Source organism: Sebastes fasciatus, chromosome 12 (assembly GCF_043250625.1).
Source record: "Sebastes fasciatus isolate fSebFas1 chromosome 12, fSebFas1.pri, whole genome shotgun sequence".
Taxonomy (NCBI): Eukaryota; Metazoa; Chordata; class Actinopteri; order Perciformes; family Sebastidae; genus Sebastes; species Sebastes fasciatus.
In genome coordinates, this window is record NC_133806.1 from 19,115,124 (window position 1) to 19,140,553 (window position 25,430).

The 25,430-nt window shown below is 41.0% G+C and overlaps 1 protein-coding gene across 3 annotated transcripts in view; it reads left to right on the plus strand.

Annotated features, from left to right (window-relative positions):
* The first annotated feature begins 1,742 nt into the window (after window positions 1-1,742).
* creb5b (cAMP responsive element binding protein 5b) overlaps window positions 1,743-25,430 on the plus strand; it is a 42,572-nt gene continuing 18,884 nt past the window's right edge. The window contains exons 1-7 of one of the 3 annotated variants that reach the window (XM_074653888.1): window positions 1,743-2,481; window positions 7,913-7,990; window positions 8,334-8,427; window positions 10,610-10,731; window positions 12,126-12,286; window positions 22,812-22,938; window positions 24,828-24,938. In XM_074653888.1, the coding sequence (XP_074509989.1) occupies window positions 7,937-7,990; window positions 8,334-8,427; window positions 10,610-10,731; window positions 12,126-12,286; window positions 22,812-22,938; window positions 24,828-24,938 (669 nt within the window). In that variant the 5' untranslated portion in view covers window positions 1,743-2,481; window positions 7,913-7,936. Of the gene's footprint in view, window positions 2,540-2,609; window positions 3,108-7,912; window positions 7,991-8,333; window positions 8,428-10,609; window positions 10,732-12,125; window positions 12,287-22,811; window positions 22,939-24,827; window positions 24,939-25,430 lie in introns of those variants that run through there. The other 2 variants (XM_074653886.1, XM_074653887.1) reach the window with 2 other exon arrangements.

Below are 25,430 nucleotides of genomic sequence, written 5' to 3' on the forward strand. Positions count from 1 at the left end.
AGAAAACTGTCACCAATGATGGATTGCCAACAGCTACTTGGGCCCCAGAATTAAAAAAAAAGGACGCTGAAAGTTCCAGTTTTACTGGTTTGTGCTAATCCAATCGAAAAGATTCACCGAATGATAGTCCATGGCCTGTCAAAATCTAGTTTGAAGATCTTCTTTGTTCCAGTTTTGGGCTTATTTCAAAATCAATTTGTGTTTGATCAAATTACCACACAGCATATCTGAGACCAGGTAATATTCCAGTTTAGAAAAACTGCACACATTTCACAGACGGTAAGGGGAATGGGGGGGTTAATAGTGGCCAACAGCTCATTTGTGCCTCAGGGCCCCATAGCAGGTTAATCCAGTCAGTAGGTGCCACTGCAGGCCTATTTTAATAAGGGTGCATTCCGAATCACATACTTTTTCTTTTTACTTTTAGTACGTACTGCAGCTGTCCTTACAAAGTACCTACTGTTGCATGCAGTATGCACACTATTGGGTCATACTACCAACGAGTATTGAAGCAAAGAGACAGAACTCCGGTGTTTTTTGACAACAGCTGCTGCCGCCGTTTTGGACTTATTATATTTATAATAACTTATTGTTCAACACAGGCCATTTAGGTAGAATATGACAATAGAAAATAAATAATTTTGTTTTACTTTTGTACGGCATTTTTTAGGCGGACGTTTTACTGGCGTTCGGTAGTCGCTTTCAGTCTAAAATGGCAGAAGCGTAGCTTTGCTTCTGGATGGAACGAACAATTGACTTTCACTTCTGGGAAGAACGTATATATACATTCTCTGATACTATTTCATCATAACATTGCACCTTGAACTTTGACCCTCTTGCTCATACATCCGAGGCGCAGAGGATTGTGGGTCAGAATAGACAGAAAATCCTGCTGACTTCCGGCGACCAGATGCAGTAGGACGTCCTGGTATTTTCGGCAATATTTGACATACTATGTATTGGGACAGACTTAATATTTTTTCTGGCATACTAAATAGTATGGTAGTATGGATATTAATATAATATATATTATTTATCGTCAACAAAGGGTAGAAAGACAAAAGGTGCATTGTATTAGCCTGTTAGTAGGACTCAAATTGGCTATTATGATAAGATAAGAGATAAGATATTCCTTTATTAGTCCCGCAGTAGGGACATTTGCAGTGTACAGCAGCAAAGGGGATAGTGCAAAAAACAAGATGCATCAGCTAACACAGTAAAAAAAAGAGCTAAACAAAGTGTAACAAAACAATGAACCATTTAAATAGAAGGAAGTATAAAAATAGGAGCAGTATAGATAGATAGATAGATAGATAGATAGATAGATAGATAGATAGATAGATAGATAGATAGTAACTTTATTGATCCCGAGGGAAATTCAAGTTTCCAGCGTCACAGTTCCATAGTGCAAAACATGTTAGTAAAAAGACAGTAAAAAAGTTAGTAGTACAAAGTACAAAAAAATATAACAGATATAAAAATACAAGGAGATGAAGAAAACTGTTAAAAGTGAATATAGTGCAGGGTAACAGCTGTGATACAGGACTATTAAAAAAGTGAATATAGTGCAGAAGAGACTGTTAAAAGTGAGTTTAGTGCATTATCTGTATATACAGTATTGACAATAAACAGACTATTAACAAAATTGCACAAGTGGAAAATGATATTGCACAGTGCGAATGAATGAAACTCCACCTGAAAATGTTGTAATGATTTCAGTATGCTACTTGACTTTTTTTCTTTTTTTACAGTATGTGAAGTCCTATGTATTGTCTTTCTTTTTTTTTTCATTTTGTTTTTCCTTTATTTGGTTTTACTCAGACATTTACATAAACATACTTAATTAGATACAAATATGAAGTGAACCAACTTTTCCACTTTTTACAATGAAATTATAGAACACACAGATACAACATGGGGTGCTTCTCATGTGAAATAAGATCAAATAAATAATAATAAATGAAATTACATTTAGAAAAAAAAGAAAAATTAAACAAAAGAAGGGCGTTTTGGGGAATGTATTCTCTTTCAAGTGATGAAGTGTGTGATTGAATCCTCTCATTTCACACATAGTGTAAGTGATGTCACTCATCATGCTAATGAGACAGTTCAGAGTTGTCAGTTCAGAAGATGCTGGTGCAGAGCGCTCATTTGCATGCCTAATTGGTCAGTATTGGAGATGCAGCTTTTGCAACCACACCCACTCCACTCACTCCAGGTCCAGCAGCGTCCGTCCATCCCTCCCTGCTCCATCCATCCATGCCTCTAGCTGGGTGTGTGCATGTGCAAAAACTCCGCCCCACGCTCGCGCCGCCTACCAAGCGGACCGCAATGATTTAGAAGTTCAGGAATCCCACGTGACGTCACCCGGGGGGATGACGTTATGCTTCTCTAAATAGATCGTATTGTAATCTTTTTACCCAGTCCAACGTGGTTTCTTCTCTCAGAGACCTGCTTCACACATTTTTCTACACTTGTTTGGTAAGTTTGAGAAAAGCTCGCAACCAGCATGCAGAGGACCGTGCACGCGCCCCTGCAGGTTTGTTTGTGTTTGTTATAAAAAGCGAATCCTTCTTCTTACTTTTTTTACTGCTCCTTTTTTCTCTTCATGCAACAGCTTGTCTTGTTGTGCGCTTTCAGCAGTGTGTGTCGAGATGCTATGTTTTGCCTCTGAGAGGAGATGTTGGTTTTGTCAGAGTAGGTGCATTGTCATCTCACTCCTGTGCGTCAGCCTGTCTATCTGTTGACTGTTGGTGAAGTTGGAGTCAAGTGCTGCTCAGTGGAGACAAGTCTGCAGGAATTCATCTACAAACTACACAATTGCAAAGGATTTTCATTGCACTTTACACCAATTTGGCACGTCTTCCAGTTTTTTTCTTATGTGCTCCATATAGCTCCATAAGCTGGACCCCTGCTGCAGCACTGCCATGCCCATGCCCATCGTCCCATCTCGGGATAAACGAACAGCCGGCAGTCGGTGACTCTTTCTGCGCGCTGCATGCGGTTCACCAGCTACTGATCGGTCTGGAAATGATGTTTTTTTTTACTGTCATGCCAAGTTTAAAAAAGAAAAAAGAGTGATGATGCTCCATGTTTCCCGAGAAAATGTACGTTTCCCCTTTTTTTCTCTTGAACAGTGTATATGTGACCAACATTACGTCATTCTGCAGCTCCAGCAGTCGATTTTTGATTAACCGCTGAGATGTTGAGGGTTACTTTCAGGAAGGTTGTGCTGACGAGGCGCGCTCTGTGCATGGCTGGAAAAAAAGAAAGATGTTTTAATCATTTGATTACTCTCCGCTTGTCATTATGTTTATGTGACAACACACTATCAATAACCGCTTGTTTTTCATGCACGCTGCTTTTAGATTCATGTGGAGTGGAGGCTGTATGGAGGTTATATTGTGTTCCCTTTTAATAAGCACCTAAAGGCATTTAAGTTTGATGATGTTGTTAGTGATTCTGATCATTTAATACAGATTTTATTATTATTTTATTTTAATAATGAGATCAGGCACCTATTGTACTTCTATAGATTTTATGAAAGCAACAGTTTGAGAAAAAGTTTGGAAGTTGAATCCTTTTTTTCACATTTTTTCACTTCTTTGTTGTAAAAAGCCTTGGCAAAAAAAAATCCATTATATTTTGAGAAGAGTTAACAATTGTGACTTAATAATAATAATATTAATATTAATATTAATATTAATAATTGATAATAATAACTGATGATACATATTTTATTATTATTTGTATCATAATGTATCATATCTTACATTCAGTAATATTCTACTGAAGTGAATAGCCAGCTACCAGCAAGCAAAATAAACATCAAATTGTGAATAATTACATAAATAAATAAAAAACATCAAATACTTCTACATTAAACTTACTGGATAACTTGAGTTATTTAGTAACCTTGATGCAGATCTAATTCTTCACATATTTTACACAGTATTCAGCCTGATTGCAGTGCAGCGGCTGATTGCAGTAATGAAATGTGACCTTTATTTGTTGATGGTTGTTGCATGTGCTCAAGGTGAAACATTCCTCTGGTAATGATTGTACTAATGTAGGAAGGGGTCGAATAACAGAAATCATAACACCAGCCACAGAAGTCTCATTTCACCTTTAAAAAAAACAAACTTTTTGGGCGTATTTTATTATATCGACTTGTAAATTTTAATCATTTCATTCTGGGACTTTTTCCTCTATTCTATAAAACATGTTGTGAGTAAGAATAATGTGGTTGCCCCTCTGAGGAGGCTTCTTTGTATTGTTTGAGTTTACAAGTTGTGGAAGAGGCCAGTAATTGATAGGTCTTGATGTTTACATCACAGCAGGCTTTTTGTCATGCATTCACTCAAGAGCAGAAATTCAGGGCAGACATTGTCTAAGAAAGGCCATGTTCGCCGCCTCAGGGTTCGCCGTGATCCTACCTTGAACTTGTGCTGTCAAAGGCCCCGGCTATGGGGAGTTAGAGATTTGAATTGCTGCGCATGTTTGTGCTTGCTTTAACCCCATATGCCTTTGCACCCCAGCCCCTCTTTTCCTCACTATATTGTTTAAATTCTAATATATGCGCTCTACCTGGAGAATTCCTCCCCAGCTCCTCTTGAAATCGAACGCCGGACCCTAATCCTTCCCCTCGCACACATCAGGATGTAGTTAATGTAAAGTGTAACCAAATTTCCTCTGCTAAACTAAAACATCTATATCAAATGAGAGCCAAGTGCCTCTTCCAAGGAAAGGGGCGTTGAGTACTGATAATTTGAAGTGTGAAAGCTATTGGATAATTCACAGAGGCATTCACAGAATTAATGGTTAAAAGTTTTATGCGTCATATGGTTCGAATTTCCTGGTAAATGTGATGAAATGACCAAGTCTCATTTTAAGAACAGGAAGGTAAATGTAAAAATGTTGCATCTGTTTTAATAGTCATGGATACTCTTTGTTTCTTATTAGTGCTCTCTGGTGATTTGGGGATTTTTGGCCGAGTTGTAGATTTAAAAGAAGTGATTCATAGTTGTACAGGTGTTCAGGAAGAAAGCCTGAAAACGATGGTGGCATTGTATGTAGAAATACCTCAAAGTTCTGTATATTTTGAATAAAAATGTGGCCTTAAATGTTGATTCAAGACGTGAATAATCACGTCACTGGTTCTTCAGTCGTTCATACTTGCCATCATCCTTGGTTCAGGGTTAGGATCAGCAGCGTTAGTCCTGTTTGTTGTGTCAAAGGAGACCAGGTGAGTTTTTAGGGGCCCTGTATGGAGACGGAGTGGACTGGTGACAGAAAGAGAGACCAGGGCTCATTGCTCTCTGACAGAGAGACCCTGTCCAGACCCTGTTCTGCAGGCTCGCTCATGAAGTACAGCTTGTTAGGTAAACAGCGCTGCTTAGCATAACACAACATTTGAGTGTTTTGACTGTGCTTGAGGAAATAGTCTGTGCCCATGAAAAAGACACACATGTACATAGTGTATGAAGGTATTCATGCTCGACACGTGACGTGAGGCAGCGGCATTGAATTTCGGGTTCGTGAATTGATGATGGTGGCAAACTTTGTGTTATATGTATGTAATAAATGACAACTGATAAACACCTAATGCTGATGATTAAATTAGTATAGCTTCTTAACGGACCCTCTTTGAACCGTTTGTTTTGATGAGATTGGAGCAGTGCTATATGAGGGAAGACGGATGAAAACAACAGAAATAGTGTGTTTTTGCTTCCTGTAGATTCTTTATCCGCACATTTCCTCATTTAGCTTTACTATTGTGGTGTCAGAATAGAGATGCACTGTTTTTGTGCCCTCTTCCAGGCACCATTCAAATAGTTTGTAAAGGCTTAATTTAGTCACCCTGGACGTTCACATGCTCTCGGTGCGGCTTTGGTTCAGACCTCTCAGAGGCCAACTGGGGCCTTTCTGTATGGAGTTTGAATGTTCTTTCACCAAAAAAGACCTGCATGTTCAATGCTAAGGATCTTCCTGCAGTTGATCGAGGCGCTGGCTCGAAGATAAAGTTGGTCCCTCGGTGCTGTGCTGTGCTTGGGGATTAATAAAGAATACCTTAATACTTGTCGTACTCACTTAACATCTGTTTAAACATCTGTCAGAAAGTGCTGGGCATCTGTAGTGCCGGCTGATATGGTGACTGCTCAGAGGTTGGTTGTTTGTGTTTGTCAGAGATGAGGAAAGTACACTGCATCGTACTGGACAATGATAAGACCTTGAAGTAAGAATACTGACACAGTAGCCAGCAGTCATTAAACATAATGTTAGAGGCCAGGACAAGGGCTTAAGTCCAAAGAATACTTTCTGTACCTGAATTTACTGGGTATAATAATAATACAAAATTCTCTTTTAAATAAATCTGTGTTTAATATTGTCTTAACATACTCTTTACAGACACAATGGTTTCTAAACCAGCTATACTATACTGGTTGCCTTGTTGATTCTTTCTTATAAATATTATGTAAATTATGTAGATTTCTAATTTTACAATAATAGAACAGTCTTGCTATAGATACTGTTGGCAGGAGCAATTATGTAGTATTGATATTTAAATGTGTGTGAGGCATCACATGCATCAAATGCAATGATTGATTAGAGTGCCTTTTAAATGTCATGTCACTGCTCTTGGTTTGATCTTGAGAAGCTGTTAAAATGCACCTGTTATTTGTGTTGTTTTTCTCCCTGACATCCTGTCATAAATATAGTCGCGCTGTTTTCAATATAGTTTTAAAGCTGCATGCAGAATGCATCCTCTCGTGCATGATTTAATTTCTGCAGGTGAACGGAGGGACAGGACATTTACAGAATTTGTTGGCCTTTCATTTTTTATGCGTTTCTCTTTCCTGGGAAAGTTTGTCCTCTTTTTCACTCTAAATTATTAAAGCCTTCTAAAAAAAATACAATGGCACATTTGACATGATGCATGGCTATGGCTGTAGTGTGCGGAGCAATTACTTACAAAGCACAGATTTGGAAGATAAGCATATGTTTTTAAAGTTGTTTTTTAGAACAAATAAACTGCATCTTGTATCCATCCCTCATGCACTGCTGCTCTGCAACCACTTCCTTTTCTCGTTCTCACTATGACGTGAACTGAATAACTTGATTAAATCCTTAAATGATTGCTGACTGAAACATGAAAATAGAATGTCAACTTTTGAAAAAAAGGTATTCGATGAGTTTTAGGTGCCAGTTTGTCTCGCTGTATAAGTAAATTAGTGAAAAGGGATTTTTCACATTCACTACTGGGGAGTAATTGTAGTTACCAGATGTGTTAGACCAGAGTCTGTCACTTTGTGGTGAGATTAAACATTTCAAGACAACCTTGTTGAAACCACCAGTGTTGGTGTTTGATTGCAAATTTCAAACATAGTTTATCGTGTCATTGTTTCCATTCAAATTTAAGCTGAAACCATCGCAAGTGTTCCTAGACGTGTATGTGTACCTCTGCATACGCAGTTGGCCCAGCAGAAATAAATGTTAATTGAGTTTAACAGTGATTGTATGTTTTATAGAGTGCTAGCAATACATTATTTTCTTGTTGTTTTTGTTCATGACCAACTTTAGAGGTTAGAGTCTATGATTATATGTAATAAAACATACTAATAAATTCAACTACTTAAGTATGTTGAACTTTTTAAATACTTTCCCAGTGTTTCCAGTCCTTTTATAACCCCAAACCTTAGCCTTGATGTCATTTTAGTTGATCCTCGATTACCGACAAAACTTTTTGTTACTGAAAATAACCACACAGCTGTTTCAGGTGCAACGGCAATTTTATGTGTTAGCGTGACACAATGAGTGTATTTTTCCTCTTGGATGCTGGTGGGGGAAACTCAAGTCATTCACTTCCTCTCTCCGCTTTCTCCTTTTGTCTTTTTGTTATTTTTTTTTGTAGTTTTATGAGAAGGTGGCCAGAGTGATGAACTCAGACCAGGAAAGGCCGTACGTGTGCAACGCTCCTGGCTGTTCTCAGGTGAGTGTCGAGACAAAGCAACACAACACAGTATGTACGTGTGTGTGTAAAATGAAGAGGTGTACATTGAGGAGGCCTGAGGAGAGGGTTACTGCCTCACGCATAGGGGAGAAACAGAATAGCAATGATGTGAAACATAAACTGTAAATAACGCTGCAGGTGTAGAAAAAAAATTCTCTTTGAAGGCAACACCAGGGCTGATGCTCTTTTGGGTATTCACTCTTTAAATGGGGAATAACAGTGAATGTTATTTTGGCTTAAAGCTTCAGTGTACTGGTTTATAACACTTATTTGTCTTTGTACATACAATTCTCACAATCCTACTTCTTAAAAAACTCCACAGCGATTCCCCACGGAGGACCATCTGATGATACATAGACACAAACATGAGATGACCCTTAAGTTCCCCTCCATAAAGAACGACAACATGTTATCAGGTGAGTTACGGCTGCATCGATACAGACTCTACCTCAGCAGGGTTCACGGGGAACTCGTAGCTCATTTGCAGGTGTGCGCCTCGGTGACTCACGCTCAGACAGACACACTTGTCTATCATCAGAAAGCGTTATGGCGTGTCTATACCAGTTGTTTACAGTAATGTAAAGCATGTGACACACGCTACCTTGCGGCTCAGTCCTGTTCAGTGCATGCCACTTACGCACACTTCAGGAGGCGCTGACGTATGACGGGAGAAATCAGCACGTTTAGCTAAGGTGTGATTTGCATTTTCCCATCATCAGATGTGTCATTAGTCTTGATCTTATTATAGAGGGAGATGGTTTACAATGGTTTTAAGAATATTGCAGTATACATTAATCTACTGCTCAAAGAAATATCATATTGTGGTTTGTGTACCAAGTGTCAACCCAAGGCCGATCCATAAGTATAGATCTCCATTCCTAGAAACGGCCAGGCCACACTAGATGACAGCACTAGCCACACCGCCGAGATTGTGTCTTCTTTATTATTTACGCCCAGTGGACAGCAGGATCGGATTTTCTAGGCCGGGTGTTCTTATCGTCTGAGTTACAGCTCTGACCATTTCTCTTACTGAGACCTTGAGCTCAGGATAAAATAGTCAGCGCTTATACTGTAAGTTACAGCTCAGCCACACATGTTAACATGTGCTCTAAGCTGCTCACTATAATCTCTTTCAATTTTAGTGCTATAATTGTTGACCTAAAGTTAACCTCCTGCTCCGTTAGCTCATATCCTCAACTAAAAATTGACTCGCTTTTTTATTAATAGGGTTGTGTCGAATTGGAAAACAAGCGTATTTGTGGTAAACCTGTATTTTGGGTGCACAGGTCATGATGAAAGTTTGAGTCAATCCCCAGTCTAGCCAGAATGGATAAACACACCATGAAGTATGCTTTTAGCCTTTGAAACAAGCCTGATCCTAAAATCACCTTCAACTGTCTGAAACCTGATCTCTGTGCACCCCCCACAACGTCAAGTTGAATACCGCAGCTTGACGGAGCTCAACAAATGAGACCCCCACTCTGTAGGTGGGATCTGTACTTCATCAGCTGGAATGGGGCTGTCAAGCGCAGTATCTCTCCCTCGCTAACGGAATGGGAGTTGTGTTTTCTTAAAATCATCACGAACACGTAACAACAACATACATTCTTTATATTTTGATCTTAAAAGAGTTTGTAGACTAACAGTGGTCCACATAAATACTGTACATAATGGATATATAATATACTCTGCACCAAGATTACTGAGATCTTCTGACCAATTAAATAGCCCACGGTTTAGGCTCAAAACAAAGGGGGACCGTGCTTTTACCATTTTAGCTCCAACACTATGGAATTACTTTCCCCTCACTGTCAGGTCAGCTGAGCCTGTACCACATTTAAAATAAAAAAAATTTAAAAACACACTTATATATGCTAGCGTTTTTTTATAAGTTTGTTGCTTGCAAATCCTTTAGTTTTGGTTTTATTTGTCTTTTAATTCTGCTTTTATTGTTGAGTATCTGCTTCTGTTTTATGAAATATATACTGTATGTTTTTATTCTGTGTAATAACTGAACTGAAAAGTAGATAAAGTTTATTATTATTATTATTATTATTATTAATAATAATAATAATAATAATAATAATAATAATAATAATAATAAAATAAACAGCATTTTAGCAAAATGCAGAATCAATAGGGCTAGAAAATACAAAACAAACTAAACATAAAGATCAGAGAACAAGGAAACTGATTTTGCAAATTAAAGTTTAAAGAGTAAAAGTTATACAATGAAACAAAAACAATTTATCAATACATATACTTTGCTTTTATTTATTTGTCTAATATGTACTATACTTCTTGCTAACATGGTGTGTGTGTGTGTGTGTGTGTGTGTGTGTGTGTGATGTACTATATGTGTGAATAATGTTGAATCATGTGTCCTGTTTGTTTGTTTAACGCTGCTTTGTCATTGTGTGTATGTTTCATTTATGTTTAATGTCATACACAGTCCCTTATGAATAATGGTAATAATAATTTTGCTGGTGCTGCAGTGTTTTTCTGTCCATGATCGTGGTGTACATGCAGCCTGATACAAATACACACTTATTAACAGTAGTTGATGTCAAATCTAAAAAAATGTCCCTTGATTTCCAGACCAGACGCCCACACCGACACGTTTCCTGAAGAACTGTGAGGAGGTGGGATTGTTCAGCGAACTGGACTGCTCCATTGAGCAGGAGTTTTGCAAGGCCCAGGAAGAAGAGGACACTAAACAGGTACTGCAGAGTGGAGAACAAAGCCTCAGGCTGGAAATAAAAACCTGAGGTGAACCCAAAGCCACAGCCACCCAAAGGGCCTAGGTTAGGTGGTTATGAACTGTTATCTGGTGCTATCATCAGTCATGTCACTAATAGCAGCCCACACACTAGCTGAAGCACACATAGATTCAAAATACCTAGACCTCATGTGACCGCACTCTGCTAACCACACATACAGAATATAGACACGTCTGATATTCCTGCCATATTCTCTCCTTTTTGTAAAAAAGTGTAGTCATGTGTTGCACATCCAGCCCTTGTTGACGCCTCGCTCCCCGATTCCCATCGGCCTTGTTGACAGTGACAGACAGGCCTATAGCAGGTGGAGATTTGTCACCCACCACAGATGAGGAGAAGAGAGATCAGGTTCTCCACCTGTAACTTCAAACAACTCTCCAGCTATCTCTCAAGGAAGGAGTCCTATTTCCTCCCAGACGTGCACACAGACCCCTGAGACAACTTTTGTGACAGCAATAAAAAGACCTGGCCAGACATTCTCACATAAGCCGTGGTCATTTATGCATTATAGATCTGCTCTGCAGGCACCTTCACCTGAAACATGGGTACTAGTCAAATCACCACAAGACAGACTGCTTATCTAACGTCTGGAAAAGATGTGCAGTGCACGCCGTAGCTAAGCTGTCGTCTGGGTGGTTTGGCTCTGGAGCTTGTCTGTGCTCAGGTCAGCCTTGTCTAGCCTCCCAGGCCTGTGTGGTTTATGATGGGAGGCTCTGCTAAGTCAGCAGGCGGCAGCGAGTCAGAGCAAGGCTCTCTGGGAGTGTAGAGACCAATAAGCAGAGTGGAAGCTCGAATTGAAAAATTAACATATTCAATTACTGATAAACTTTCCTTTCCCTTTCCTCCATCCATATTTTAAGGTCAATACTTGTTGTCAGGTAAACTACTTTTAACATTCTGTATTCTCCTTTTTATATTTGATCATTGCCAGCCGCTGTTTCACATTTGACTCAATGCAAATGAATTCAACTTGGTGTTTGTTTTATGCCAAGATATGTGCGTTGAGCTCGGAGATATATTGTTACTTACAGTACAGGATTATTTTGGAATGCTTATGCGGTTACATGTAAACAATTACAGTTACATGTAAAACAAACAAACTGTCCTGCTGGGCAAGGAACAATAAGGAAACCTGTTCTTCATTAGACTCTGTTTCCCCAACTCAGAAAAAAGCCTGTGGATGATAGTTTACATAGATCCTCATTACCCATTCAAACAGTTGCTATGCTTGAGCTGTGCTGAAAATACAACTTGCTGGGTAGAATGTGACATTCTTGACAGATTCCTAACCTCAGATATACTGCTTGCTTTTCTCTCCCCTGTCCTTGCTGCAGAGCATCTCACTGCACGGCCAGTCAGGCCAAGGCCAGCAGCACCAGCAGTCCCACTCACGGATGGGCAACCATGATACCAGCATAGTGATCCAGCAGGCCCTGCCCTCTCCTCAGTCCAGCTCCGTCATCACTCAGGCTCCATCCACCAACAGACAGATAGGGTGAGTAGAAAACCAGCAGAACACCAGACAGTTACAAAAAAATGAATGAATTTGATTAGACGTGGAAGAGAAAGAGAGGGAAGAATAGATTATTTGTTTCATCTTTGTGACGGAGTAGTAGATACACAAGTTAAGAACTGCTGACAGGCTGAAAATTATCTGAGGAGTGCTGAATGTACTGAGTGAGAGTGTATCCTCTCACCTCAAGTGTGCCCCTGTTATAGCGACAGCCTCAGGGTCGGCCTGGTCCTTTTGTGTCCGTGCCGATTGTCATCCCTCCGTAGTCTCTGAGGTAATGTCAGTGTTTTGTTACATTTCGAGCAGTGTGTGTGTGTGTGTGTGGTGCTGGCGATTCATGTTTTGCTGTTCATTCAGTATTGTCCCACAGCAGAGCATGCCAAAGAGGGTCCCAGAGGGACAAGATGAGGTCATTGTTGAAGCCGTAGCTGTGACGGCTTTTACAGCGGTTTAGCATTTCATGCTCTAAAATAGTTCCTTTCACTGTATGGGAATGTCAGCCAAGACCTCAGAGCTCTGTTTCTCTGATACCTTAGCGCTGCAATGCTACAGGTGTATAATAACCAGAAGATGAAAGACAATTGCAATCTGTGTTGATGTGCTGCTTCGTTATTTACCTGCAGTCTTTAGCAGTCAAGGCGTATTTCATGGAGTTTAAAGCATTTTTAATCACCGTCATAATCAGACCCTGATGATCCACATCTGCATACTGTGTGAGGCTGTGGGATTTTATAACCGTCATGGGTCTTTGAGGGTAATGTTTTCCCTCTCGTGACTTTTTGTCTATATATATCAAGAACATAATCATTACCACACACAAACATTTATGCACTTTTTTCCCTTATGGAGACACTCCGCTGACCTCATTCACTCCTTATCCTTTAACCCCAACCACCTTCAAACTTGTGCCAGGGCTTTGTTACTGTAAACCAGACTAGTTAGACATTGAGATGGCTCTCAGTGTTCGGCCTGTGCTGCGTCGATGTTGTTGCTGTGTAGATTTACAGCTTGAGGAGCTAGTGAATATTGGATGGGAGGCCCATCTCTAAGCCTGACTGACACCACGTCACACCGACTCTTTGTGGAGGACGGAGATGGAATTTCACCCCCTTGGAGGAGCAGCAATCACTGCCAGTAACAGAGACTTCGCTGGGCTGGCTTCACCTGAGTTTACCTGTCATTAAAAACTCATGCCATGTGGTGGGTGGGTTTCAGCCACAGAATGGTGCGTTAAGTCTCAGTTACGGTTATCTGTTGCACATTATTTGAGGCATTCCCCAAGCAGAGGCGTCACTTGTTTAGTAGGAATCCTAACACATGAATAGGATGAGCAGATTCACATGAGGGCAATGCGGAAATGTTCCCATCAGCAGGAAAATGGGTTAAGGAAACCCCTCCACTGAGAAGCAGTGCTTCCACAGGAAGCCATTAGGGCCAACCAACAGCTCCATGCACGGGGTCTCTCCACAGGAACTTCCCACACACAGAACAAGCCGGACACTTCACAGGCTAGCTGTGCTCCGTCCACATTGATAGTTAGGGAGCCGAAGGAAGGTCAGATCAGGGGTTCCCTATGACGCCCCTGTTGTCATATTAATCCAGCTGTAGTCTCCAATATGTTTTGATTTCTCATGTCTTCGTGAAGAAAAAGCGATCAAACCTAGTGGTTAATCCACAGTGTATACATTATTTACTGTGCAAATGTTTATGCTTAGTTTTAATCATAATAATCTGAGAGAGATAATTAGGGAAAAGTGGTCCTCGTCAATTAATCTGCCTTGTTTGTGTATGTCATCATTGCTTCTAATCTGGACACACTTTCTGAAGCTCTTTGGTGATGAATATATCTCTGAATGAGAATAATTCAGTTTAATCTCGCCTCCATCTGCTTCCTCCCTTCTCGGCTCTGCTGAACGCGCAGCGTGAGCATCCAATGAATTAGGATAACAAGTCATTTTCATTGCTCCACAATGTTTACTAAAGAGCTTTGAGGCTTGGAATCAATTAGGATTGGCTTTCCTCAAGTCCATTTACTTTAGGGTTGAGCTGGGCCTGCAGCTGTGAAACCCGAGGACCTCGCTTTTCTCTCTCTCTCTTTTTTCTCTCTCCGAGTCCCTAAACAAGGTCTTTGGGGAGCTGCTCTGACACAAACCAGTGTTAAAACCAGGCATAAGAAACAGCCAGCAGATCTTAATGTCACGGCTATCATTATCACACAAAGCGAAGCGGCGTCCAACAGATTTGAATGCTTTTCAATTATAAACATCTGGCGCTGAGTTATGTCAGAGTTAAACGCGTTGGACATTACTAGTCAACCATGGGAGATACAACATTGTGTGGAAACCTCAAACCTTTTCGCTCGTAAGAGGACATGTGCGGGTATGGGTGTGGGCACGAGGCACTAAAATGACATTCCTCTACTTTGGCTCTCGCAGAGGAACTCAGTCCAACTGTTTCCATTACATACAATCAACCTGAATGCAGCTGGGTTAAGTGAGGAGCGATTACCGTACAGATGTGGTAAAATATCTGATCAATTTATGATGATGTGGTATTTAATTATCTCAATTTTGGCTGTGTATAAAAACAGGTGCTTTTATTAAATTGATTAGATGAATGATTCTTAAGAGTGTTGAGAACTGTGTGAACCTAAAAGATGCTATCTTCAAAACCTGTTGAAGTCAGTCGGTTTTGATTTGTCATCATCATCACAGCCATTTCAAAATTTCAGAAGAGAAGTCTGAACCATTTTATTCTTGTGCAAATGTGACACAAACAATTTCTTTTACTTCAAAGTCACCCACCATAATCAATTGCAGAGTTATTTTTCTGTCAGTTTTCTACATGGAGATTTTATCTCTGAACTTGTCGATGATGTCCCACCCAAGGCAGACTGTGTGAAACTATAAGTTTGACTGTCACATCACCGTGCAAAGCTTGAAGGAAGTCAATTTGTGGTTTTGTTTCCCATGCTGCTTTAAATGCACAATATTTTCACACCTCAGAGCTACCAGCTACTTGTCTTCCTTGTTTCTGCCTTTAAGAGAAGTAGCTCAAATAGATGTTGGTCTGCATGCCTTACAAACAGCGGGGTTTCATGCAAAGCTCAAGTGCGGGGTGACACATTTGGACTTCCTGTGTTTTCTCAAGAAGATTTGGTGATATGCTGATTGATTATTAAGGACCACTTCTCTCTGTTTCAAAGAATATTTTTGACAAATCACATTTGCATTCCTTTTTTTGCTTAATTATGATCATCATATCAATCCAGCCAGATATGATTTCTAGATAATGGCTTCCACTTTCTAAAAAGCTAATGATCACATCTTGAAAACAAAAAAAATCCAATACATGTGCAAATGAAATCTGTGCACAGTCTGTCACATACAGTATATTTTGATCCTTATGAACAACACATTCTCTCTCCCAACTCGTCAGTTTTGGACGTGTCAGGGACGGCGTGTCAAAATAAGCTCATTATGCATAGTGTCTTTTCAAAATAAACTTCTGGTTTCACAGGACGTTGGGTTTAGGCAAGAAAATCACTTAGTTAGGGTTAGGGTTAGAATCTTTTTGCTCTTTAAACTACGTCACCACACTCCCGGCGTACTTTCTTTGTGCGTTCACTGTTGCCGCTGATGGGTTTACATTGGAGTTAATGGAAAGCCCGGTGCGTCTCATACCGGCGCTAAAGGGTGCCTTGTGCAACTATAGTGATATAGTTTTCTCAGTTGTTTACATATAGTACTTCTGCTATTGCCGTACAATACGTAGCGTAATGGTGCTCATAGTTGTGATGCCTTTGATTCCAGGATCTATTGCATATCCCATTTTTTTAAGATAGATTGCATAACACTTTTTCCCATGCGTGTGATAAAACAAGCGTGCTGATTTCAACACCCATTGTGCCAGCGCCAAAACAGAGAAAGTCTCCACACCTCTACGGAGAGTTATGGGCTTTCCGTGGACAAACTTTGACCTCATGAACTTCGAAATTTAAACAAAACTTCCTTTATTATTGTTTATGATTAGATTGCATTCAGAGAGTGGTGATAACGAGAGAGGTCCGCCCTGAGTGCAGGAGCGCGGGACCTCTACAAAATGCCTAAGGTGCCCTCATGCTCTGACTTGACAAATGCCCTTCTCCGCAGGCAAATATGGGCAATTGTCTCAGCTGTGTATATAAACTGTAGGGCTAATGCACATAGAGTAGTAGCAGGCAGAGATGAGAGAAGAACACATAAACAAAGGTGCAGAAAAACAAAGGTATACAGTGTAATCAATTACAAAAGGAAGGAAGGAGAGAAAAAGAAAGAGAGAGAATGCAGGATGTACATCTGACCTGAATTAAGATGAGCTCATTGTGTACTGCAGTGGGTTTAATAGTGCGTTTGTAGAGGAACGCCCAGACTCTGTTCCCTCTCATTCCAGCGGGGCTGTGTCATCCCTGCCCCGGGGCCACCACACATGCAGGCTCCTGCACAAGCAACTCACACACAGGGACATGCCTCACAGCTCTGGGGAGCGCAGGGATCACAACGCGGGGAAGTGTGGAAAAGGGGGATCAGAGGTGGACAGAGGAGAGGAAGAGAGGGATCAGAGGTGGATGGAGGAGAGGAAGAGGGGGGATAGGAGGTAGATGGAGGAGAGGAAATGAAGGATCAGGAGGGTGGAGGAGAGAGGCATCAGATGTGAGGACATGGGTTTTCTACCGGGACGGTGGCGGGCGGAGGAGAGGATAAAAGACGTGTCTACACAAGGAAAGGAAAAGATAGATCATGTTTGGATGGAAGTATGGACAAAGTGGGATCAGAGGAATGAAGGTGTGGGAAAAATGCGCTGAGATTATGAAAGGAAAATGAAGATGGAAAACTGAATGAGAAACAGAGGGATGAGACGGGAGAAGACAGGCATCAGGTGGCTGGATGAGAGGAAGTTGTTTAAGGAGGAGGGAGACAAACAGGCTAATTAACAGTCAGGTTTTAGTAGATGAAGACGAAGAAGGATGAAGTGTCATTAAAAGTGAAAGGGGCGGTGTAAGCCAAATGTTACAACACCAGTCAGGTGCTGCGTGCCAGGTTAGCTTGTAAGGAATTTACTGACATGCTTTTTACTTTTGTTGAAAGCGAAAGACTACCCATCTTCGCTCAGCTAATGACATCCAATGGATCAAAACAATATCATATTTGGTGAATAAATTCCACAACGCTCATGGTAATTCGCTCCAGAGTATCATCCAACGCCATTTCTCAACTGTGCTTTGGCACGGTTTAACTCAGCTCGATGCTCCCTAATGTGAGGACACCCCAACCCAGATCCATCCCAGTGCAGCACCCTCCCAGCATCCATCCCTCCTTTGGCCCACTAATAAAAGTCAGCCTGTGTCGTAACCCATTAGGGCTGATTTATTTGATCAGATTCGTATTATTTCCTCAGTCCAAACCCCATGGCACTCTCCTCCCACCAGTGATTAAAGGCAGTAAATCAGGGGCAGGTCCTGTGTAGTGTTTACTCAGAGAGCCAGGCAGCTGCAAGCTGTTTGAGGCCCTTGTTTCTCTCTCTGTTTACCTCCGTTCCCATGGCGACTGCACCACCGTCTCCCGAACGTCTGGAACTTGGCCCTGGGCTGTTTTGGTTACGTTCGAAAGTTTTTAGCTGCTGTGTCTACCCAGAGCTCGCAGTGACTTCACCCGGCGAGGAGTGAGCGCAGAGATGTTGGACGAGTCGAGGAGGAAAAGAGAGGGAAAGGCGAGAGGAGGAGAGGAGGGAGGGACGAAAATCTGGGGGTGGGCAGGCACAGGGTGGGGGGAGGGAGAAAAGCCAAGAGCATTACATCATTGCTGGAGCAGAGTCAGAAAGGGAAGGATATGAGTCAGTGGACTGACTGCACCTCTCTCTCCCTCTCTTGCTCTTCTTGGATGGCAGCCAAGCCCCTTGTGTTTAAGTCTCCAGTGCTTGAGTTGGAGTCGGGACTGTGGGGACAGTAAAGCTTAGCGTGTGTGCAGACTGCAGGATTTGTAGGTTAGAGCAAGCAAATCCACACGGGCTTGAGTTGAGGTGTGGGCACCCTGAGGGGTCCAGAAGAGAGTTATAGAGGATTAACAGGACAATGAGAGGAGGGGGAAACTAGGAGAGAAAATAGCAGGATAACTTAGAGAAATAGACTGCGGAGCAAGAGATACAAAGCAAAAGAGGGACTCGGGGAGAGAAGAAGCAGTGATGTCATGGTGGAGCGAAGGTGGGCGGTGGGGTGGAGGGGTGGTGCTGTGGTGGTTCTTGGGCGGGGATTGTGGAGGAGAGCTGGGCTGAGAGCGAGGCACTCAGTAATGTGAGAGTGCAGGGTCAGGACTGCAGAGTGTCTACCTGCTCTCCCCTGGGGCCCACAGCCCGGGCTATTATCAATCCCCTCAGTGGAGCCACAGCCTGTCATTATTCACTCACATGCACACACACACACTGGAACATGCACGTATTCACACACACAAACACTCTGAACATGAATCCACTAATCCACCGCACAGTGTGGTGCGTAATGTATTCCTATAGGCAAACAGATGTAAACACAGAAAAAAGAAGAAACGCCTCAATTACAATGCTTTTATCATCTATATGGAAACCCTGCATCACAAGCTCAATAAAGTATGTTGATACTTAGGGCTGCAACTAACATTTGTTTCGATTATTGCTTAATTAATCTGCCGAATACTTTGTCAATAAATCAATTAATTGAAGAATTGTGGAGACCAAACACAGATTTTAACACAGAAAAGAAAACGTTCTTCAAGCACTATAAAGTTGAGCAAAGAGTAAGTTATATTAAAAATGTTAATATAATTTTATCTTCAAATATAAAGATTTTTTATTTTAAATTAAAAGAAATATTGGTTGAAAAACGCTGACCGGTTTCAACCTCACAGGGTCTTTTTCAGGGAAATAGAAAAAAATAAAAACATTTGTGCTATAAAATGTGTCACAATAGTGGAAATGCCCTCCACAAGTAAACCAATATGACTTCTTCAAATTGCTCGTTTTGTCGGACTAACAGTTCAAAACCCCAAAAGATGCAATTCATCATCACATAAGACAAACTAAAGCAGGAAATCATTACATTTGAGAGGCCGGAACCAGACAATTGGGGGATTTTTCTTGAGAACAACTTGACTAATCAATTAATCGACTAAAGTTAACTCTGTTGATAAAAATTATCATACACATCAATAAGTGATAAAATGGATATGTTCTTTCTAACAAGTAACACAATTCTTATATTCATTAATAGTGTCTTTTTGCCTCCAGTCAGTCTTTATTTATCAGCAGAGTCAGCACAAAGCTGAGTTAATCCCCAGAGGAAGTGCTGTCAGATGTTAGTGTTGTTTTTCCGCCCGCTGGACAAGCAGCAGGTTGTGTTTTGGTGTGTGTGGTGGTGACGGACGCGGTGTTGGTCCTCCCCCTGCTCTGTTGCAGGTGAAAGGCGCAGCAGCATAACCTGTACGCGCTTCAAAGGAGCCTTTCTTCTCTAGAAAGCGGGAGCCTGACCTGCAACAACCAGCGACCTGCCGGTTTTTCCCTGTCCTGACCTCTGCTAGTTATTGACTGTCACAAGTAGCTCTGTATTAGTACATTTCATTGTCTCATCTTGAATGAAGATGGACAGCTGCAGTCTTTTTCTTAATGAGAATATCAGCACCTTAAAGCATTTAATTCATCTCTTATTGCTGACTTTGAGGAGTTTTTTTCTGGCACTGAACAGTGGTTTCTGCATTTATCACAGTCCCTGTAACATCCAACATCACAGCACTACTTTGAGAGGGCACATACACTGAGATGGTGCATATCTTTGCAAATGAAATAAAGTGTTGTCTGAGTTAATCTTTGGATGTAAATTATAAATTAAAAATCTATAGTGTTTTTGAGCGATACAGTATAGCAAAACATGATATCGCGATACTCAATATTTTTTTTATATTTTCTTACACCCTTACTTCCAGTACCCAGGTTTGAAATGTTTTCTCATTTTTTACTCCTCAGCTTCATGGTTGAAAATATTAGATTTTCCATAAAGGTTGCTGCAGCAATCAGCCTACGCAAAACCATGTAACATTACTCTAAGTATGAATTAAATCAGCATCATTAATGTACTGTTTATTCCACCATCAAGGTAGGTAAAGGTAGGTTGGTCTTGGACATATACATCTATGAATATATGCATATTATACAGTATAATATACTTTATATAGATTTGCAAAAGACAACATTGTAATGTTTTTAATGTTTGGATATCCCGTAATATGAAAAAAGAAATTAGATATGTTTAATAAACCACTTTTGAAAGAAAACACTGTAAATGAGCCAATTTCAAGATTTTACAGCATAGTTTTAAAGAAATGTTCGCTCACATTTTTCCCCTTTTGGTTTGGGGCAAACAAAATTGCCTCAGAAAATCACTCACTAGGGAGTCATCATACTAAAAACAAATCCAGCAAAACAGTTTTTATGTACAAAAAGTCAACAGCGTTTCTCTGCCACAGCCTCGTGACTATTCTACTTCATCCTCTAAACGCAGAGGCAAAACTGTGTTGATGTAGTGCGCCGCAGCTACACTGCATATACCTCATTGTACTTTCATGACTTTTCCCATGTGGAACTGTTTGGATTCGCAGTGTTGCTCAGATGTCATACGTGCAGTTAAATGAGTGTGATTGTGATAAATTGGGATGTTAGACAGGAATGACACGCAGTCGGGATGGTAATGATCCTGTGTGTGTGTGGAGCAATCTAACATGTCTGGAACATAAATGCACATATTTAGGTCTGGAAAAATACAGGTATTTATTCAGGTGGGCGAGCGTTTGCTCTGGTGCCCCCCTTTCCCTCCATTTGGCCATCACTCCCTCACTACTCACTATTACGGTAATCCAGACTATGATGTGGTCAATTGATTATATTAACCCGTTGAACACAGCTGACCTAAATGCTTCTTGTTTCTAAATGTTCAAGGAAATGGAGCTTTATTGACTGATATTGATCCTGATGCTACCGATAACTGGAGGCTTATTGATTCTCGTCTACAGGTTATTTAAGAATCAAGTAGTGTTTTTTTAAGCTGTGGACTGAATACAGTTACTGTATGCATGAGGGTGTAGCAGCGCCCTGCAGCTGGGAGTCGGTGTTCTTACAGCAGGGATTTGGTGGCAGTTGAATGATGTCATCGCGCCATGCAGATGGAGCAGTCTGGGTGTTTGGATGGCTGCAGCCCCAGAGCCAGTGACTGTGACAAGACTGCTGTCAATAGTTTAAGCTTGGCCCGGGCCTCGTGCGTACATGTGATTTATTGATGTGGCCGTGAGTGTGGATAGGCCCGTTGGTCCGCACACGCTTTTGTGGTCACCAAGGGGGGATTTTTTTCCCCCCACAGGGCTCCCACCGCCGTAGCAGTCTCTGAAAGTGATTCTCGTCATGCACGTCTCGTGGTCGTCATGACAAATGTTATTCATTCATCATCGCCGTCATCGTTATTCATCTATTGTATTACATGAAGTGTGCTTGTTTAAAGTGCATCCAAAAACTCCCAAGATGCCTCAGCTTTCAACTGCACCATGAATACATGAAGCCACACACTCTTTTTTTCCGTTCTGACTTTGAAGCTGCAGAAACAAGTGGAAACTAAAAGCGAAAGAAGTCGGGGAAAACATTTACTCTGAAATAGCGCAGATGTGGAATGAATAAATGTGGGGTATTATTTTTAAGATGCAAGAGCAGTTTAGTGATCTCATGTTGTGGAATTGCAATAGGGTTCTTTTCAGGTGAAAGCATTTTGTAAACTTCTGTTAAACTTGGTTTTAAAACATACCGTAAAAATAAATATGGTAAGACTTTAATTATAGCATTTATGAGTAGAAACTGAACACAGAATTAATGATTTTAACACATTATACTGTAGTTGTGGGTCGATATAAGGGGTATTTATTAATGTATTTTTCAACAATTTTTACTCTGATGGAGACACAAGTGTCCAACTCAGCCATTCATCCGTTTTTTTCTTGCTAACTGGCAATTTGATCGCTGACGACACAGAGACACCATGTGATACCAACGTTTTTATACTATTGGCTCATAGAAGTGGGAACCAAACATCAGATATCTTCCACAGATATAAACAAAACGTTCATTTTGGACCCGTCAAAATTTAAAAAATTATAAATCTACGATCATAATATTTGTTTTTAGGAAAAGCCATACTTTTCACCTTTCTAAAAGCTCTATGGATAAACTTTTTTTTTTTTAAATATTCATCTACATAAAAAAATGATATATAAGACCTTTAAGCAGTCATTATATTTTTATACACCAGTTATGGATGCTTCACAGGAGAAGTTACAACTAGCATCATAGTGGTGGCGATAATTGGGTTCGCTGTTATATGATAAAGCCAAGATTATTGATATCAGTCATCTATAACAGTGTGCAACTTGAAGTTCTCTGATTGTCCATCTGTGTGTCTACTCAGGCCTGTCCCCGGCTCTCTGTCCTCACTGCTGCACCTACGAAACAGACAGCGACAGCCTCTGCCAGCCTCCATGCCTGGAACGCTGCCAGACCCGACCATGCCTGGCTCCTCCGCCGTGCTGATGCCTGTGAGTACAACAACAACAACGGCGCACAGAGACACATTCACTCATACAGAAGCAAAGTCACTCACTCATAATGTGACAACAGTGTAAATTCAGGCCTGCACATGGATGTTTTCTATCACCATTAAAATGGTTTAGCACAGTTTATAAGGAAGTCATCGCCTGTAGAAATGAAGGAGTCCACCTCTGGGTTTAGACTTTATTGTAATTAAGCAAAAAAAAAAGACGGGGAATGATAACAACCCAGAGAAAGCTCCTCGTATCAGGATTCTAATGATACAACATATGTTCTCATTGTAACACAAGACAGCCAGTGTTTATGGTATGGGGGGAAAAAAGCCCTCCCATGTTTATTAAATTAAGAGCTAAGCGATTTTGGGGAAGATTGACGGTTCAGGAAAGGGGTGCAGGTTTGGGTGATATTTTTACACAAAACACACTTAGTGCAATTAAGGCTGTGTGTCAGGTTCTAGGCCTGAGTCTCTGTGGACGAAGGGGGGAGTGGGGGTCAGGAAAAGGGGGGGTGGAGAGGGGGACGTTCCCAATGGAGACCACCACACCACCCAGAGTTCAGCAGCTGGGAGGCCACAGCAGCTCACACACACACACGTGTGCACGCAGAGGCTCACACAAAGGTTTCTTCTTTCCTGCGTATACTGCTCACATCATCACGCAGCGTTGGTGACCTTTCATCCCCGTCAGCTTAACCAGCTGATTTCCTCACATTCAGGTCTCAGCTGTGACACATGACCACGCTGACCAGGGTCAGACAGTAACCACACACACAAAGACATATTCTAATGCATTCAAACAACTTACACCTACTCGCATCTCGTTCACCTTATTAACACGTCTTGCACCAAGAGGGGTTTTGATGTGTTGGTCTGACTGACTCTCGCCACACTATTATCAGAAACACACATAGCCCTGTTGCACCAGCTTCCTGTGTTAAGTCCCTCCGTGCTGGCTTCCTGTTTTGGGTCAGCTCCAGTTATCATCACACAGAGCCGTGCACGGGGCAGCCTGTCATGTGAAATCAGGCTCTCGTGCTCTCTCATCTCGTCCCCTTATGTGCTGGAGGACAGTGGTGGAATGTAACTAAGTATATTTACTCAAGTACTGTACTTAAGTACAAATTTGAGGTACTTGTACTTTACTTAAGTCTTGCTTTTCATGCCACTATATACAGTACTTCTACTCCTCTACATCTCAGAGGAAAATATTGTACTTTTTACCTCACTATATTTATCTGGCAGCTTTAGTTACTTTACAAATTCACAGATTTTTTTGCATACAAAACGATATATGATGGTTTCTGGGTAATTGTGATGAAATTAAACACTATTTGCCGAATTTTTACAAACCGATCAATCGATTAATGGAGAAAATAATCAGCAGATTAATCCATAATGAAAATAACCATTAATTGCAGTCCAATACAAATGAGCTCCACTTCAAACTACAGTAAAATCCTGCTTTTACGTGAATGCATCAGAAATAATAATCTAATGATATGAGAATAAGAATGATATAATATAAAATAGTAAAACAGTCACAGAGGACTTTTTTCTGCATTGAGTACTTTCACTTTTGATACTTTTGGTACATTTTCCTGATTATACTTACATACTTTTACTTAAGTGACATGTTCAATGTAGCACTTTTACTTGTAACAGTATTGTATTTTTAGTTTTACTTAAGTAAAGGATCTGAAGACTTCCTCCACCACTGCTGGAGAATGAGTGTCGCTTTAAATGAAAGCAGTGATAGCATCGTAAAAATAGCATAGATCATAGCTAAATAAAGAGTTTTATTATTGATTAATCTGGTGAAAAAGGTTTTGTGTCATGGGAATAAGAGTATAACTATTATTATGGCGTTGTAATCCTCAGATGGAGAGACAAATGTCCATGGGCTCTAATATGATGGGTATGCAAGGACCCCCCCACAGCAGCTCCTGCGCTTCCACTCACATTCCCTCCATGCACTCAGAAGCAAAACTGGTGAGTATACGCATGTATTCACATGGCTACGTACACATTTTATGCACACACGTACACAGCAAGTGCACACGCTCGAGCTCAAAAGTGTTGCAACTTTCTTTTCCACTGCGCTGTGCCAGCAACACTGCGCTCTTAGGTCTGTGTGGATTTCATCATTTGGTGTGTAATCAAAGCTGTGTCTGAACCTGCCAGTGCAGCACTGGAGACTCGGGCTGGAATAAAGGGCCCTTTATGTGGTTGAGGCTGGGCTGCCCACCGACTGCCTGATGTATATCTTAATGTACAGAACATGTTCTGTAGGTCCTGCCACTTGTTAGCACTAGTTTAACACAGCGGGGGAAAAAATCAAATGACCTCATCCTTCACAAAGCAGGCAGTTAGAGCAGTGGGAACGAGACGTAGCCGAGGGAGGAGAGAGTCAGAGGACTGACTGACGAAAGAAACCTTCCACTCAGTTTGCATGTTAGCAACGCTAACACTGATGCCAGTGAC